Source organism: Melanostigma gelatinosum (assembly GCF_949748355.1).
Source record: "Melanostigma gelatinosum genome assembly, chromosome: 1".
Taxonomy (NCBI): Eukaryota; Metazoa; Chordata; class Actinopteri; order Perciformes; family Zoarcidae; genus Melanostigma; species Melanostigma gelatinosum.
This window is the reverse complement of record NC_136634.1, coordinates 437,501-455,192: the sequence shown is the minus strand read 5'-3', so window position 1 is coordinate 455,192 and position 17,692 is coordinate 437,501. Positions and strand designations below refer to the sequence as shown.

The 17,692-nt window shown below is 43.3% G+C and overlaps 1 protein-coding gene across 1 annotated transcript; it reads right to left on the bottom strand.

The window, feature by feature from the left end:
* Window positions 1-253: 253 nt before the first annotated feature.
* Window positions 254-15,768, bottom strand: LOC306778672 (BTB/POZ domain-containing protein kctd15-like; the record flags this gene model as incomplete). Its single annotated transcript, XM_079270289.1, has 5 exons — window positions 254-415; window positions 1,682-1,984; window positions 2,384-2,528; window positions 10,403-10,578; window positions 15,742-15,768. 5 exons carry the CDS (start codon window positions 15,766-15,768, stop codon window positions 254-256), a joined length of 813 nt encoding a protein of 270 aa, XP_079126415.1.
* Between the last annotated feature and the right edge of the window lie 1,924 nt (window positions 15,769-17,692).

The following is a 17,692-nucleotide window of genomic DNA, read 5'->3' as shown; positions in this document are numbered from 1 at the left end:
AAATAAAGAAAACGATAAAGAATACGGTCTGATTCTATCTTTTTATTAATTCATCTGTACAAATGAAAAGTTGTGAAACGAGCTAACAAATACATTAAATATACATCTTCAAAAGGGCAGTTTTATAAAAAAAATTAAATGATCTGTACACACTCATAAAAAATGACCGTTCCATTCAGGTTATTACAAATGTGGCAGTTTATGACTTCTTATGTTGCATCATCATCATTCCCAGAGGTCTTCAGGTCTGAGTTTAGTCCAGAGGCTCCTGTTTGATCCGGATCGGGGTGCTGGTGACGGACCGGTTGAGCCGGAGATCGCGACACAAAACGTACTCGCTGAACTGGGAGGAGTCAACCCCCCCACCGCAGGACGCCTTCATAACGAAGCCCCTCTGGAACAGACGCTCCAGGACCTGCAGACACACAGCAGGTGTTAGAGTACCGGTGAGGTACAGGTGTAGTACGAGTAGTACGGGTGTACGAGTGTAGTACGGGTGTACGAGTGTAGTACGGGTGTACGAGTGTAGTACAGGTGTAGTACGAGTGTAGTACGGGTGTACGAGTGTAGTACGGGTGTACGAGTGTAGTACAGGAGTAGTACGAGTGTAGTACAGGTGTACGAGTAGTACAGGAGTAGTACGAGTGTAGTACGGGTGTACGAGTGTAGTACAGGAGTAGTACGAGTGTAGTACAGGTGTACGAGTAGTACAGGAGTAGTACAGGTGTAGTACAGGAGTAGTACAGGTGTACGAGTGTAGTACGGGTGTAAGAGTAGTACAGTGTAGCACGAGTGTAGCATGAGTGGTGTAGTACAGGTGGTGTAGTACGGGTGCAGTACGAGGGGTGTAGTACGAGGGGTGTAGTACGAGTGGTGTAGTACGAGGGGTGTAGTACGGGTGGTGTAGTACAAGGGGTGAAGTATGAGTGGTGTAGTACGGGTGTTGCAGTACGGGTGTAGTACGAGTGGTGTAGTACGGGTGTTGTAGTACGAGTGGTGTAGTACGGGTGCAGTACGGGTGCAGTACGGGTGTTGTAGTACGGGTGTTGTAGTACGGGTGGTGTAGTACGAGTGGTGTAGTACGGGTGGTGTAGTGCGGGTGTTGCAGTACGGGTGTAGTACGAGTGTAGTACGAGTGGTGTAGTACGGGTGGTGTAGTACGGGTGGTGTAGTACGGGTGGTGTAGTACGAGGGGTGTAGTACGAGTGGTGTAGTACGAGTGGTGTAGTACGGGTGGTGTAGTACGAGGGGTGTAGTACGGGTGGTGTAGTACGAGGGGTGTAGTACGGGTGGTGTAGTACGAGGGGTGTAGTACGAGTGGTGTAGTACGAGTGGTGTAGTACGGGTGGTGTAGTACGAGGGGTGTAGTACGGGTGGTGTAGTACGAGTGGTGTAGTACGGGTGTTGTAGTACGAGTGGTGTAGTACGGGTGGTGTAGTACGAGGGGTGTAGTACGAGTGGTGTAGTACGAGTGGTGTAGTACGGGTGGTGTAGTACGAGGGGTGTAGTACGAGGGGTGTAGTACGGGTGGTGTAGTACGAGGGGTGTAGTACGGGTGGTGTAGTACGAGGGGTGTAGTACGGGTGGTGTAGTACAGTGTTGCAGTACGGGTGTAGTACGGGTGTAGTAGTACGGGTGCAGTACGAGTGTACTACGGGTGTTGTACTGGGGAAGCGCAGACCTGCACAGAGTTGAACCTGCAGTACCCGTTGAGGGGGAAGCGGATCACGTGGGTCGGGTCCTGGTTCCAACCGGCGTTGACAGAGTCACACATGACGTCGCCGGTCTCGGGGAAGATCTCCTCGATCAGAACTTTCGCTCCGCTCAATGCGATCCTCTCGCCCAGATCGGGAGAGACTCTGACCACCAGACACTCGCAGGGCGGCGTCCGCTGGGGCTCCCGCTCCACCTGCCAGCGTTCCAACTCCCGAACCATCGGAGTCAGCTGGTAGAACCGGGCCTCCTCGTACAGCTGGGGGAAGTCCTATAGTACGTCATTAAAAAGTCAGTATAGTATGGGGTTACAGCGTTCCAAAACTGTAAATTAGTACTTGCCCAAAAGGGGCGACATTAAGTTGTACTATTGATTATTGTATGATGTTGTATGGATTTGTATTGGGCAGCAAATAGCTGTTCCTATATAGATACATCTTTGATATCGTCACCTTCCTAAAATAATGGCCCAAGTCATTTTTTGACACAAATAATTTTGTTGCCTAAATCATCTCCTGATGATGCGGGCCACCTCTGGTAAAATCGCCTCCATCCTCAGATGAACAGATCATGCTGTTCTACCCTTGTAAAATAACGGCCATTATTTTAGGAAGGTGACGATATGCTAGATAAGATAATACCAATAAAGACAGTTTTCCAGTTAAATTACCTTAAAGTCTTCTGGCAGCAGCAGTTTGCAGGTCCGCAGGAAGCTGAGGATGTAGCGGAAGATGTCCCCGTCTCTGTCGATGAAGTAGTGCTGCTTCAGACTGTCCAACACGATGGGCTCAGTGCCGTTAAACAGACGACTGATCCTGCAGAGAAACAGAAAAACATCAGATTCTATTTTGAAAGGTGCTCTGTTCGTAATTATGTTAATAATGTTAATTTATCAGCAACAATGTTAATTAAGCTGCAAGCAGCATTGATCGGGCCCTCGCATATTGACGCACGTCGAGGGTGCTGGCAGGACTCTGGGTGACGCGGCCGTGCATTTCTGTGACCATCACGCACTGCGTGCACGAGTTGAACGGTATTTCCTGTGTCGACCAATGGCGTCGACAGGTCATTTTACCAGGTCTTAAGCCTCGATTGTTTTGAGTAGACCTCCGAATACAATCATAACTGTCACCCTGTAAAAATCGACAAAAAACTGAATGTGTGTGAACGCGCTTCAGTGTTCGTAACATGACAGACTGTCGGAGTAAATGCAGGTCGGTTGGTTGTTTGTGCAGCTCTGACAATCACTGCTGAGTGACTCAAAGCTGGAAGAGTCTAGGAGGAATAGGAGAATGTATCGTTCCATGTGGAAAAAATATATATTTACAAAGAAATAAGTCAAAAGGCGAGCCAATGTAGAATAATCGAACATAAATTAGTCTGGGTGCAGTCAGATTATATTAAACAAACTTCACGTTGCATGAAATGACTTTACATTGCGGCCTGTTCCAAATCGAACAAAAACAATTCGATTTACTATTAATTAAACTCCACGTACAAGCGCGATTTGGAAACCTTTTTAATTCAATTTCTGTTCTCCAAGCATCTTAGTTTGCACATATTTAGATCAGAGAAGTCTTTTTCTCATGGTGTGCCCACAAACCCTTTCAATAAGTTCAGTGTTTGGGCCGCTGCCATTATAGAATCCTGCTTACTGTCTGACCAGCTGGTCACTCACGTGCATAGCAACACTCAAACCCATAGACTCTGTATAAGAGAGCACTCAAAGTCTTTGACAAGAAACCGCCAACCCATCATCACTGCCACATCCTGAACAAACATAAGTTGTTAAGTTGTAACAACCTTAAAGAAGCCAGCATCATTTACAAAGTCCTAAATGGTCCGGCTCCTCCTCCGCTGAACGAGTACATCAAACAGAGACCTGTCTGCGGCGCTGCGACTAGAGTCACCAGAGCCTCCGACAGACTGTGTCGTCCCACACAGGCGCACCACCTTTGGTCAGACGCTTCTGTCCGTCAAAGGCGGCGCCCTCTGAACACGTGACCATCCTCCGTTAGGGAGTGCCCAAACTTCAGCACTTTCAAAAAGCACATGAAGGGATGGCTGCTGTCCACACAAACTTGTCCACACAGATAGTTGAACCTGGGTTAGCAGTATTAGTGTCATGGATTTGTGATGTACTAATGTTATATCAATGAATGAAACCTTAAATGTGCAAATTAATTAATGCCCTTATGTGCAATATATCTGTGTGCAATATGATGAATATGAAATGTCTTCCTTACACTGTAATATTTTTTCTAGTTTCTTTTATATATATATGTGATTAACTTAACTTTAACTTTTTATTATCGAACTGTTGTGTATTGTCAGCTACAGACTGTAATTGATTTTAGTTTATTACTATTGCACTTTGGCATGACCTTTTCCTTCGGGACAGACAATGGAAATCAGCCTTGCGGCTGTAATTGGGTGCATTTACATTTTCATTTAAAGTGTTCATCAATGTACATTCTCCCTCTCGAACAAATAAAACTAAACTAAACTAAACTTACATCCGTGGTTGCCAGTAGGTGGGCGCTATGGCTATGACTTAATATTGGCATGCAGAAGTCCTAAAGCCATGACAGTCAACAAGCATGTCAAGTTTGGGACAGTTTTGACAAAGTACAGTCGAGTTACAACAGCTTGATGGATGATGGTGAACCATGTAAAATGGCCATCACACCATATCCACGTAGTTCGATGAAACCTAAAGCTTTTAGTAACTTTTAATCACTAAAGTCTTTCGATTGTTCTGACCAAATTCTAAGCTGATCTGATTAATTCCCTAGGAGGAGTTCATAGTACAGCACCTGGGAATTGCAAAAACGACACCAGAAACATTTTGGCTTTAAATCTGTTTGCCAAGTTTGCGTATTTTTCAAGCATTTTTAGCCTCTCAAAAGTAGTTGTAGTAGTAGTAGTAATAGAGTAGTAGTAGTAGTAGTAGTAGTAGTAGTAGAGTAGTAGTAGTAATAGAGTAGTAGTAGTAGTAGTAATAGAGTAGTAGAGTAGTAGTAGTAATAGAGTAGTAGAGTAGTAGTAGTAATATAGTAGTAGTAGTAGGAATAGAGTAGTAGAGTAGTAGTAGTAGTAGCAGTAGTAATAGAGTAGTAGTAGCAGTAGTAGTAGAAGTAGTAGTAGTAGTAATAGAGTAGTAGTAGTAGTAGAGTACTAGTAGTAGACGTAATAGAGTAGTAGAGTGGTAGTAGTAATAGAGTAGTAGCAGTAGAAGTAATAGAGTAGTAGAGTGGTAGTAGTAATAGAGTAGTAGCAGTAGTAGCAGTAGTAATAGAGTAGTAGTAGCAGTAGTAGTAGAAGTAATAGTAGTAGTAATAGTGTAGTAGAGTAGTAGTAGTAATAGAGTAGTAGTAGTAGTAGTAATAGAGTAGTAGTTGTAGTAGTAATAGAGTAGTAGAGTAGTAGTAGTAGTAATAGAGTAGTAGAGTAGAAGTAGTGGTAGTAGTAATAGAGTAGTAGTAGTAGTAGTAGTAGTAATAGAGTAGTAGAGTAGTAGTATAAATAGAGTAGTAGTAGTAGTAGCAGTAGTAGTAATAGTAATAGAGTAATAGAGTAGTAGTTGTAATATAGTAGTAGTAGTAGTAGTAGTAGTAGTAGTAATAGAGTAGTGGTAGTAGTAGTAGTAACAGTAGTAGTAGTAATAGAGTAGTAGTAGTAGTAGTAATAATAGAGTAGGAGAGTAGTAGTAGTAGTAGTAGTAGCAGCAGTAGTAGTAGTAATAGAGTTGTAGTATTAGTAGTAGTAGTAGCAGTAGTAGTAATAGAGTTGTAGTAGTAAAAGTAGTAGTAATAGAGTAGTAGTAGAGTAGTAGTAATAGAGTAGTAGAGTAGTAGTAGTAGTAGTAATAGAGTAGTAGTAGTAATAATAGAGTAGTAGAGTAGTAGTAATAGAGTACTAGTAGAAGTAGTAGTATTAGGAATAGAGTAGTAGTAGTAGTAGTAGCTGTTGTAGTAGTAATAGAGTAGTAGAGTAGTAGCAGTAGTAGTAGTAATAGAGTAATAGAGTTGTAGTAGTAGTAGTAGTAATATAGTAGTAGTAGTAGTAGTAATGTAGTAGTAGTAGTAGTAGTAATAGAGTAGTAGTAGTAGTAGTAATAGAGTAGTAGTAGTAGTAATAGAGTAGTAGTAGTAGTAATAGAGTAGTAGAGTAGTAGTAGTAATAGAGTAGTAGTAGAAGTAGTAGTAGTAGTAATAGAGTAGTAGTAGTAGTAGTAATAGAGTAGTAGAGTAGCAGTAGTAGAAGTAGTAGTAGTACTGATACTGTAGTAGAGTAGTAGTAGTAGTAGCAGTAGTAATAGAGTAATAGAGTTGTAGTAGTAGGAGTAGTAGCAGTAGTAATAGAGTAATAGAGTTGTAGTAGTAGTAGTAGTAATAGAGTAGTAGAGTAGTAGTAGTAGTAGTAATAGAGTAGTAGTAGTAGTAATAGAGTAGTAGAGTAGTAGTAGTAATAGAGTAGTAGTAGTAATAGAGTAGTAGTAGAAGTAGTAGTAGTAGTAATAGAGTAGTAGCGTAGTAGTAGTAGTAGTAATAGAGTAGTAGTAGAAGTAGGAATAGTAGTAATAGAGAAGTACAGTAGTAGTAGTAGTAATAGAGTAGTAGTAGTAGTAGTAGTAATAGAGTAGTAGCAAAAGTAGTAGAAGTAGTAGTAGTAGTAATAGTGTAGTAGAGTAGTAGTAGTAGTAATAGAGTAGTAGTAGAGTAGTAGTAGTAGCAGTAGTAGTAGTAATAGAGTAGTAGCAGTAGTAGTAGTAGCAGTAGTAGTAATAGAGTAGTAGTAGTAGTAGTAATAGGGTAGTTGAGTAGAAGTAGTAGTAGTAATAGAGTAGTAGAGTAGTAGTAGTAATAGAGTAGTAGCAGTAGTAGTAGTAGTAGTAGTAATAGAGTAGTAGAGTAGTAGTAGTAGCAGTAGTAGTAATAGAGTAGTAGTAGTAGTAGTAATAGGGTAGTTGAGTAGAAGTAGTAGTAGTAATAGAGTAGTAGTAGTAGTAGCAGTAGTAGTAGTCGTAGTAGTAATAGAGTAGTAGTAGCAGTAGTAGTAGTAATAATAATAATGTATTTTATTTGTAACGCACTTTTCATTTTATTTTTTTTTTAATCTCAGAGTGCCACAGAGCCAGTACATAGTAAAAAGCATAGTTAAAACATAAAAAAAACTATAATAAAATAAAAAACAGTGAATTAACAGAAACAAAAGAAATAACTGACAGTGACTTAGGTCGGAAAGGCTTTCCTGAATAAAAAGGTTTTTAGGCCAGTCTAAAAAGAGACCAGTGTCTGTGTTGCCCTTAGATGGTCAGGGAGACTGTTCCATAGGCGTGGAGCTGCCGAGCCAAAGGCCCGGTCGCCCATGGTGCGGAGCTTGGTGCTGGGGACCCGGAGAAGCGAGCTGTTTGATGATCTGAGGGTGCGGGTGGAGATTTGGGGAGTGATGAGATCTTGTAGGTAGGGAAGTGCGTGTCCATTTATGCATTTATGTGTGAGTAGTAGGACTTTGTAGTCAATCCGGAACGAGACAGGGAGCCAGTGTAGGGAGTGCAGAATGGGTGTTATGTGCTCATACTTCCGGACTCTCATCAGGATCCTGGCAGCGCTGTTTTGGATGTATTGCAGCTTCTGGATGTTCTTGGCAGTGATCCCAGTGAATAGTGAGTTGCAGTAGTCCAGTCTTGAGGATATAAAGGTGTGGACGACCTTCTCTGCATCTGACAGGGTTAAAGTGGGCGGAGTTTGGAGATGTTTTTGAGATGAGAAAACGAGGTTTTGCACAGGTGTTTTATATGGTCATTAAAGGACAGGTGTGGGTCAAACTTGACTCCCAGATTAGTGACTGTGGAGGCGAGGGGGATGACCTGACCGTCGAAGGTGAGATGAGTTATGGAGGATGACTGAACCTGGTGTGGAGTGCCAACAAGGAGGGCTTCGGTTTTGCTACTGTTTAACTGGAGAAAGTTGTTGCTCATCCACGCCTTTATCTCCCCAAGACAGGAGGTGAGATGTGACATGGCTGCAGAGGGGCTTGGGGCAGTTTTGATGTAGAGCTGTGTATCATCAGCATAACAGTGGAAAGACATCCTATGTCTGCTGATGACACGACCGAGGGGGAGCATGTAAATAATGAAGAGGATGGGGCCGAGGACCGACCCTTGCGGAACACCACAGGAGACGGGGAGCAGTCTGGACTTGTATCTTCCCAGTGACACATATTCAGTTCTGCCTGAAAGGTAGGACTGAAACCACTTGAGTGCAGAGTCTGATAGTCCAATGGTGGTATGGAGGCGCTGTAGGAGGATAGTGTGATCCACTGTGTCAAATGCAGCAGTCATGTCCAGGAGGATGAGGAGTGAGGGTGATCCTGCATCGGCTGTCATCAGCAGGTCATTTGTCACTCTGAGCAAAGCTGTTTCAGTGCTGTGGGCTGAATGAAATCCTGACTGAAATTTTTCAAACAAGTTGTTGTGTTTGAGGTGGTCCTGAAGTTGAGAAGCAGCTACCTTCTCTAACACTTTGGACAGGAAGGCGAGGTTGGAGATAGGCCTGTAGTTGGCTAGAACCTCCGGGTCCAGGGTGGGCTTCTTGAGAAGGGGACGGATGACAGCAACCTTGAGTGCAGGTGGGACACAGCCAGACTGAAGGGAAAGGTTAACAACTTTGGTGATCAAAGGCCTGAGAGTGGGGATATGTGATTTGAGCAGAGCAGTAGGAATGGGGTCCAGGGTACAGGTACAGGGTTTCATTTTTCTGAGGATTTCCTCAACATGGCTCTCCTGAACCTCAGCAAGATGTAGAGGAGACAGCACACTCGCAGATAAGGTGTTGGTATCAGAGGGAAGCAAAGATGGAGAGCTGGACATCAGAGAGTGAATGTTGTTTACCGTGGATCTGAAAGAGTCAATGAAGCTGTTGCATTGCACCTCTGTAGCCACAGTTGAAGAGGATGGTTGTGGTTTCAGGAGATGGTTTATGGTTGAAAAAAGCTGTTTAGAGTTGCCAGGGTTTTTATTGATTAAGCTTGAATAGTACTGAGTTAGAGTTGTAGAGTTGTAGTAGTAGTAGTAGTAGTAATAGAGTAGTAGTAGTAGTAGTAGCAGTAGTAGTAGTAATAGAGTAATAGAGTTGTAGTAGTAGTAGTAGTAATAGAGTAGTAGTAGTAGTAGTAGAGTAGTAGTAGTAGTAGTAGTAATAGAGTAGTAGAGTAGTAGTAGCAGTAGTAATAGAGTAGTAGTAGTAGTAATAGAGTAGTAGAGTAGTAGTAGTAGTAATAGAGTAGTAGAGTAGTAGTAGTAGTAATAGAGTAGTAGTAGAAGTAGGAGTAGTGGTAACAGAGAAGTAGAGTAGTAGTAGTAGTAATAGAGGAGTAGAGTAGTAGTAGTAGTAGTAATATAGTAGTAGTAGCAGTAGTAGTAGAAGTAGTAGTAGTAATAGTGTAGTAGAGTATTAGTAATAGAGTAGTAGTAGTAGTAGAGTAGTAGTAGTAGTAGCAGTAGTAGTAGTAGTAATAGAGTAGTAGCGTAGTAGTAGTAATAGAGCAGTAGTAGTAGTAGTAATAGAGTAGTAGAGTAGTAGTAGTAGCAGTAGTAGTAATAGAGTAGTAGAGTAGTAGTAGTAGTAGTAGTAGTATAATAGGGTAGTTGAGTAGAAGTAGTAGTAGTAATAGAGTAGTAGTAGTAGCAGTAGTAGTAGTAGTAGTATTAGAGTAGTAGTAGCAGTAGTAGTAGAAGTAGTAGTAGTAGTAATAGTGTAGTAGAGTAGTAGTAGTAGTAGTAATAGTGTAGTAGAGTAGTAGTAGTAGTAATAGAGTAGTAGTAGTAGTAGTAGTAGTAATAGAGTAGTAGTAGTAGTAGAGTAGTAGTAGTAGTAGCAGTAGTAGTAGTAATAGAGTAGTAGCAGTAGTAGTAGTAATAGAGTAGTAGTCCTAGTAGTAGCAGTAGTAGTAGTAGTAATAGAGTAGTAGAGTAGTAGTAGTATCAGTAGTAGTAATAGAGTAGTAGTAGTAGTAGTAGTAGTAGTAGTAGTAGTAGTAGTAATATAGTTGTAGTATTACTAGTAGCAGTAGTAGTAGTAATAGAGTTGTAGTAGTAGTAGTAGTAGTAGTAATAGAGTAGTAGTAGTAGTAGAGTAGTAGTAGTAGTAATAGAGTAGTAGAGTGGTAGTAGTAGTAGTAATATAGTAGTAGAGTAGTAGTAGTAATGGAGTAGTAGTAGTAGTAGAGTAGTTGTAGTAGTAGTAGTAGTAATAGAGTAGTAGTACTAGTAGTAGTAGTAGTAGTTGTAGAGTAGTTGTAGTAGTAGTAGTAGTAATAGAGTAGTAGTACTAGTAGTAGTAGTAGTAGTAGTAATAGAGTAGTAGTAGTAGTAATAGAGTAGTAGAGTAGTAGTAGTGTTAGTAATAGAGTAGTAGAGTAGTAGTAGTAATAGAGTAGTAATAGTAATATAGTAGTAGAGTAGTAGTAGTAATGGAGTAGTAGTAGTAGTAGAGTAGTTGTAGTAGTAGTAGTAGTAATAGAGTAGTAGTACTAGTCGTAGTAGTAATAGAGTAGTAGTAGTAGTAGTATATACACATAGAGTAGTAGAGTAGTAGTAGTAATGGAGCAGTAACTGTGAACCCTGCAGGTGTTTACTCACTCACACCTGATCACATAACCCACATCAAAGTTTCTGTGGTCTCACCTGGACTCGGGGTATTTGGTGAGTGTCCCCAGGCTGCTGGTGTACATGTGCCCCCCCACGTCGATGTGCACGGGGGCGTTGGCCTTGGTCAGCTGGGCGGGGGAGGGGATGCCCTGGGTGGTCATGGGAGACACAGGTGAGCTGCTCAGAGACATCCTGGACATGCTCCGCCCCTCCTGTGACAGGTAACAACAGGTCAACACACACCTGAACTCAGCAGCTTTGTGCACAACTGTTTGACAAAGAAAAGAAAAATCAATTTCTGACTCTATGGAATGTTAATCAATTCTTAGAAATATGACGTTTTTCCCTCAAAGTGAAGACAAGATCTGGAAACAATGAAAGTCATTCATAAACCTTCTGAGGCAGAGAAATATTCTGAGTTCATGAAATGCTACAGCCTCAAGTTCTCAAACAACATAATACATCACAACAATACAACACAACAATACAATACAACAATACAACAACATCATAACACAATAATAACAAAATAACACAATTCAACAACAACAATATAACACAACAATAACAATACGACACAATAATACAACAGTACAACACAACAACAATAAAACAGCATAATAATACAACATAACACAATAACAACAACACAATATTTATTAACTGTAAAACCAACATAGTTTTGTTGTTTCTATATGTACATGCTGCTTCTATAAAACGGAGCATCGTTCACAGAACCTGATGGAAGCTCTTAATATTAATCGTCATGTTCTGAAGTTATGAACATAAATATAACTACAGACTGTCGAGTCAGCTAATGAAGTTATGACAATCATTAGTTTAGTACATTAAGTCTGAGAGACGAGTGATCGACCAATCACAGCTCTTTCAAACTACATGATACTTGTGTACCTTTACTTCTGGTACTTTAGCTCCATGAAGCTGATAATACTTGTGTACCTTTACTGCTGACAATACTTAAAGTGAGCTGATTACTGAAATAAGATTCTGAATGCACTGGTAATGCAGTATATTACATTGTTGTAGTACTTTTACTGAAGTATCAGATTGAAAACAATCCAGACTGATGAAAAATGGGGGGGGGGGGGGGGGCAACTCACTCTTGATCCCCCCCAGACACCCACACCTACACACCCACACACACCCACACCTACACACACCCACACCTACACACACCCACACCTACACACACCCACACCTACACACCCACACACACACCCACACCTACACACACCCACACCTACACACCCACACACACCCACACACACACACACACACACCTACACTCACACATACACACACACACCTACACTCACACATACACACCCACACTCACACCTACACACCCACACACACCCACACACACACACACACACACACCTACACACCCACACACACCCACACCTACACACCCACACCCACACACACCCACACCCACACACACCCACACCTACACACACCCACACACACCCACACCTACACACACCCACACCTACACACCCACACACACCCACACCTACACACACCCACACCTACACACCTACACACCCACACACACCCACACCTACACACCCACACCCACACACACCCACACCCACACACACCCACACCTACACACCCACACACACCCACACCTACACACACCCACACCTACACACCTACACACCCACACACACCCACACCTACACACCCACACCCACACACACCCACACCCACACACACCCACACCTACACACACCCACACACACCCACACCTACACACACCCACACCTACACACCCACACCTACACCCACACCTACACACACCCACACCTACACACCCACACCTACACCCACACCTACACCTACACACACCCACACCTACACACCCACACCTACACACCCACACCTACACCCACACCTACACACCCACACACACACCCACACCTACACACACCCACACCTACACACCTACACACACCCACACCTACACACCCACACCCACACACACCCACACACCCACACACCCACACACACCTACACTCACACATACACACCCACACCTACACCCACACACACCCATCCCTACACACACATATACACACACACACCTACACACACACACACCTACACACCCACACCTACACCCACACCCACACACACACACAAACCTACACACACACACCTACACTCACACACACACACACCCCCACCTACACCCACACACACCCACCCCTACACACACATATACACACACACCTACACTCACACACCTACACACACACACACACATATACACACACACACCTACACACACACACCTACACTCACACATACACACACACATATACACACACACACACACACCTATACTCACACACACACACACACATATACACACACACACCTACACTCACACACACACACACACACACACATATACACACACCTACACACACACATATACACACACACACATATACACACACACCTACACACACACACCTACACTCACACACCTACACTCACACATATACACACACACACATATACACACACACACCTACACACACACCTACACTCACACATATACACACACACCTACACACACACACCTACACTCACACACACACACACACACACACACCTACACTCACACACCTACACTCACACACACACTCACACACCTACACTCACACACCTACACACACACACCTACACACACACACCTACACTCACACACACACACCTACACTCACACACCTACACTCACACACACACACCTACACTCACACACCTACACACACACACACCCGGTGGTAAAGAGGAGCTCTGAACCATGGAAGGTGAACAGGAGGCGGCCCGGCTTCCGGCTCGCTGCCTCGGGCCAAACTGACAAACACTGCTGCCTCTCTGTCTGCGGCCGAGTGGAGGACAAGAAGTGCACCAGACTCCGTGTTAAAGACACAGGACAAATAATCACAGAAATCATGAATGTTCTTCATGGTTTCAAACTGGATGGTTGCTGACACACAGAGACCTGCTTCAGTGAAACCCAGCCCAGGAGCAAGGCCTTACGCCCGCCTCCATCAACAAATCCAATCATTTAATGCATTCTTGCGGATCGTTAAACGTTAAGTATGGCCTCACCCTGAATTTACAGGTTTTCTCTTCAGACGTCGTCCTTCTGATTAATTCGGCATATTGTCCATCAACTCACACGAGGTTTCGATTATTAGTACTTTTATCACAGTCAGTGGATCTCTTCCGCACCAACATGACGTATCTGAAGATTTAGGTAAAGCTGGAAAGATATTCAAAGATTCGGACTTCCCGGTTCAATAAATCGTGAGCGAAACGTTGCTAAAGTACAAACGATACCTCTCTGTGACCGTAGTGAGGTAGACAACAAGCTACAACCTTCATTTAATCAAACGGGCCGTCTTGATAATGCATGACGATTTGAAACTGATCAGTCAATATGTGGTTGAAGTTTATACTTTCAGCTTTAATTCAATGGATGAAACAAAAATATCACAATAACCGTTTAGCAATTACATCCATTTCTACACAGTCATCCCCATGTTCAGAGGCTCAAAGGTAATTGGACAATTGTCTGACAAACGGTTTCATGGCCAGCTGTGGCCTGTTCTGTTTCTATTTCATGACAAATCATGCCGACAATAGGATTCAAAATGTTATATTTGCTGTTGGTAGCTGGTCCTTGGAACTCTCAGCATGCAGACCAAAAGGTGTTGATGCAAGTGAAGGACGCCATTATTAGGTTAAAAACCTTGGTGTACCTTGGTGAAGAAAAAGCCTTCATAACATCTACTGAAGTCAAGACTGGAGGAGGTAGGCGTGTCATTGGTAAAGTCTACAATCAAGACACGCCTTCATGCATCTAAATTCAGAGGGTTCACAACAAGGTGAGAACCTCTGGTAACACTGAAGAACAGGAAGGCCGATTAGACTTCAACAGAAAACATCTGACTAGACTGTCCAGTTTAGGAAACAGATTCTTTGGAGAAATGAAACCAAGATGAACTTGTACCAGAATGATGTAAGATAAAAGTGTGGAGAAGGAAAGGAACGGTTCATGATCTGAAGCATTCCACATCATCTGTCCAACATGGTGGAGGCAGTGCTTTGGATGGGCATGTGTGGCTGCCAATGGAACCGGGTCACTGGTGTTGATTGGTGATGTCACAGCTGATAGAAGTAGCAGGATGAGTTCTGAGGTGTTTATGGCTAAACTATCTGCTCAGATTCAGCCTTATGCTACAAAACTGATTGGATGGAGCCTCACAGTGCAGATGGATTATGACCTAAAACATGCTGTGAAAACAACCCAAGAGCTTTTTATGGCAAAGGAATGGAATATTCATCAATGGCCAAGTCAGTCACCTGATCTCAACCTAAGGGAGCATGTATTGGGTGGGCTTTTCACTTTCTGAAGATAAAACTAATGGCAGAAAGACCCACAAACAGGCAGCAGCTGAAGGAGGCTGCAGTACGTTTTTGGTGATGTTTATGGTGCCAGACTTCATGCAATCATTGACCGCAAAGGATTATATTCACAATTATGTTAGTTCGTCCAACAGTTCGTTTTGATTAAATGAAGGTTGTAGCTTGTTGTCTACCTCACTACGGTCACAGAGAGGTATCGTTTGTATTTTAGCAACATTTCGCTCACGATTTATTGAACCGGGAAGTCCGAATCTTTGAATATCTTTCCAACTTTACTGAACCTCTTTGAACCTCTTTGAACCTCTTTGAAACTCTTTGAAACTCTTTGAAACTCTTTGAAACTCTTTGAACCTGTTTGAACCTCTTTGAACCTCTTTGAACCTGTTTGAAACTCTTTGAACCTCTTTGAAACTCTTTAAACCTCTTTGAACCTCTTTGAACCTCTTTGAACCTCTTTGAACCTGTTTGAACCTGTTTGAACCTCTTTGAACCTGTTTGAACCTCTTTGAACCTCTTTGAACCTCTTTGAACCTGTTTGAACTTCTTTGAACCTCTTTGAACCTGTTTGAACTTCTTTGAACCTCTTTGAAGGGAGAAGATGGTGTGAAAACAGGTGAGCCGGTAGCAAAAGTTCGAATTTAGATGAAAACCGTCGTACGTTGGAACACTTGATGTCTGCCGAATTAAACAACGTTTCACACCATTACAGAAAATACCAACCGTGTTTGTATCTTTGTTACCAACGTGTACCGAAACCAACCAGGGCTTAAAACGGTCATATTTTAAACAGAGACTGGTGAGACGGCGCACATCGCCTCCATGAGACCCCGGGGAGCGTAGTCGGGATCTCGGGGAAAACTTTGCGCGTAAATGTCCCGTTAAAAGGTGTAATGCTGCGTTCTTACCTGAGAGGACAGCGACACACAAGACATGGAGACCGGAGTCCGTCTGCTACGTCCCAGGGATTCAAATGAGAGGAGACCGGTTGGTCTTCAGTTCACGTCCTAGTGTGTGTGTGTGTGTGTGTGTGTGTGTGTGTGTGTGTGTGTGTGGGTGGGTGAGTGTGTGCAGTAGCAGCTTAACGAGCCCGTCCTGTCTCTTCTGAAAGAATAGAGGAGGCTGAGGGAGAAGTCTCGCCCGGGGCCCCTCAGACCCCCTCAGGGTCCGGGATCAGGTTACAATAACGCGGCGGTTTGTTTGAGAGAACATAGATCCTCCCACTGCTTTGAGAGATAATCAATGAGAAGAATTTATGATCCATCAATGATGAGCTTTCAACAGCAATCCATCTGGTCCTTCCTCCTCTTCCTCCTCCCCCTCCTCCTCTTCCTCCTCTGCACATCTACGTCTTCCTCCTCATATACGTTAGTAACATCAAACATCCCTCTGGCTCTGGAGCCAAATGATGTCTATCGTCATGCATTATGCCCCCCCCCCCCCCCCCCCCCCCCGCAGCCAATGCACCATTTCAATTATTGCGCTGCTCGATGGAGGTGTGCGCCGGAGGGCTGCGCACACAGATATGTTTTATTCTCCTCGTCTCTCGGCTGAATCCGAAATGGGTCCACAGCTGCTGCTGAAATCAGGAAGAGACTGAAAGTGTCTGAGAGACTTAGATACACATAGACCCAAATACTAAGAGATACAGAGACATAGAGACACAGAGACTCAGAGACATAGAGACTCAGAGACATAGAGACTCAGAGACATAGAGACACAGAGACTCAGAGACATAGAGACTCAGAGACACAGAGACTCTGAGACATAGAGACTCAGAGAGATAGAGACTCAGAGACAAAGAGACCCAGAGACATAGAGACTCAGGCATAGATACTCAGAGACTCAGAGACACAGAGACACAAAGACTCAGAGACACAGACTCAGAGACATAGACTCAGAGACACAAAGACTCAGAGACACAGACTCAGAGACACAGAGACTCAGAGACACAGAGACTCAGAGACACAGAGACTCAGAGACACAGAGACTCAGAGACATAGAGACTCAGAGACACAGAGACTCAGAGACATAGAGACATAGAGACACAGAGACTCAGAGACACAGAGACTCAGAGACATAGAGACATAGAGACACAGAGACACAGAGACTCAGAGACACAGATACTCAGAGACATAGAGACACAGAGACTCAGAGACATAGAGACTCAGAGACACAGAGACTCAGAGACACAGAGACTCAGAGACACAGACTCAGAGACATAGACTCAGAGACACAAAGACTCAGAGACACAGACTCAGAGACACAGAGACTCAGAGACACAGAGACTCAGAGACACAGAGACTCAGAGACACAGAGACTCAGAGACATAGAGACACAGAGACTCAGAGACATAGAGACATAGAGACACAGAGACTCAGAGACACAGAGACTCAGAGACACAGAGACATAGAGACACAGAGACTCAGAGACATAGAGACTCAGAGACACAGAGACTCAGAGACACAGAGACTCAGAGACACAGAGACTCAGAGACATAGAGACATAGAGACACAGAGACTCAGAGACATAGAGACTCAGAGACACAGATACTCAGAGACATAGAGACATAGAGACACAGATACATAGAGACTCAGAGACACAGAGACTCAGAGACACAGAGACTCAGAGACACAGAGACTCAGAGACACAGAGACTCAGAGACACAGAGACTCAGAGACACAGAGACTCAGAGACACAGATACTCAGAGACACAGAGACTCAGAGACACAGAGACTCAGAGACATAGAGACTGTGTTCAAATGTTCATCTTCACTGTGAATGCTGTGATTTCAGATTTCAGATTTCAATTAAATGAAAGTGTTAACAATTAATAATCATCTGACAGGACGTCATGAA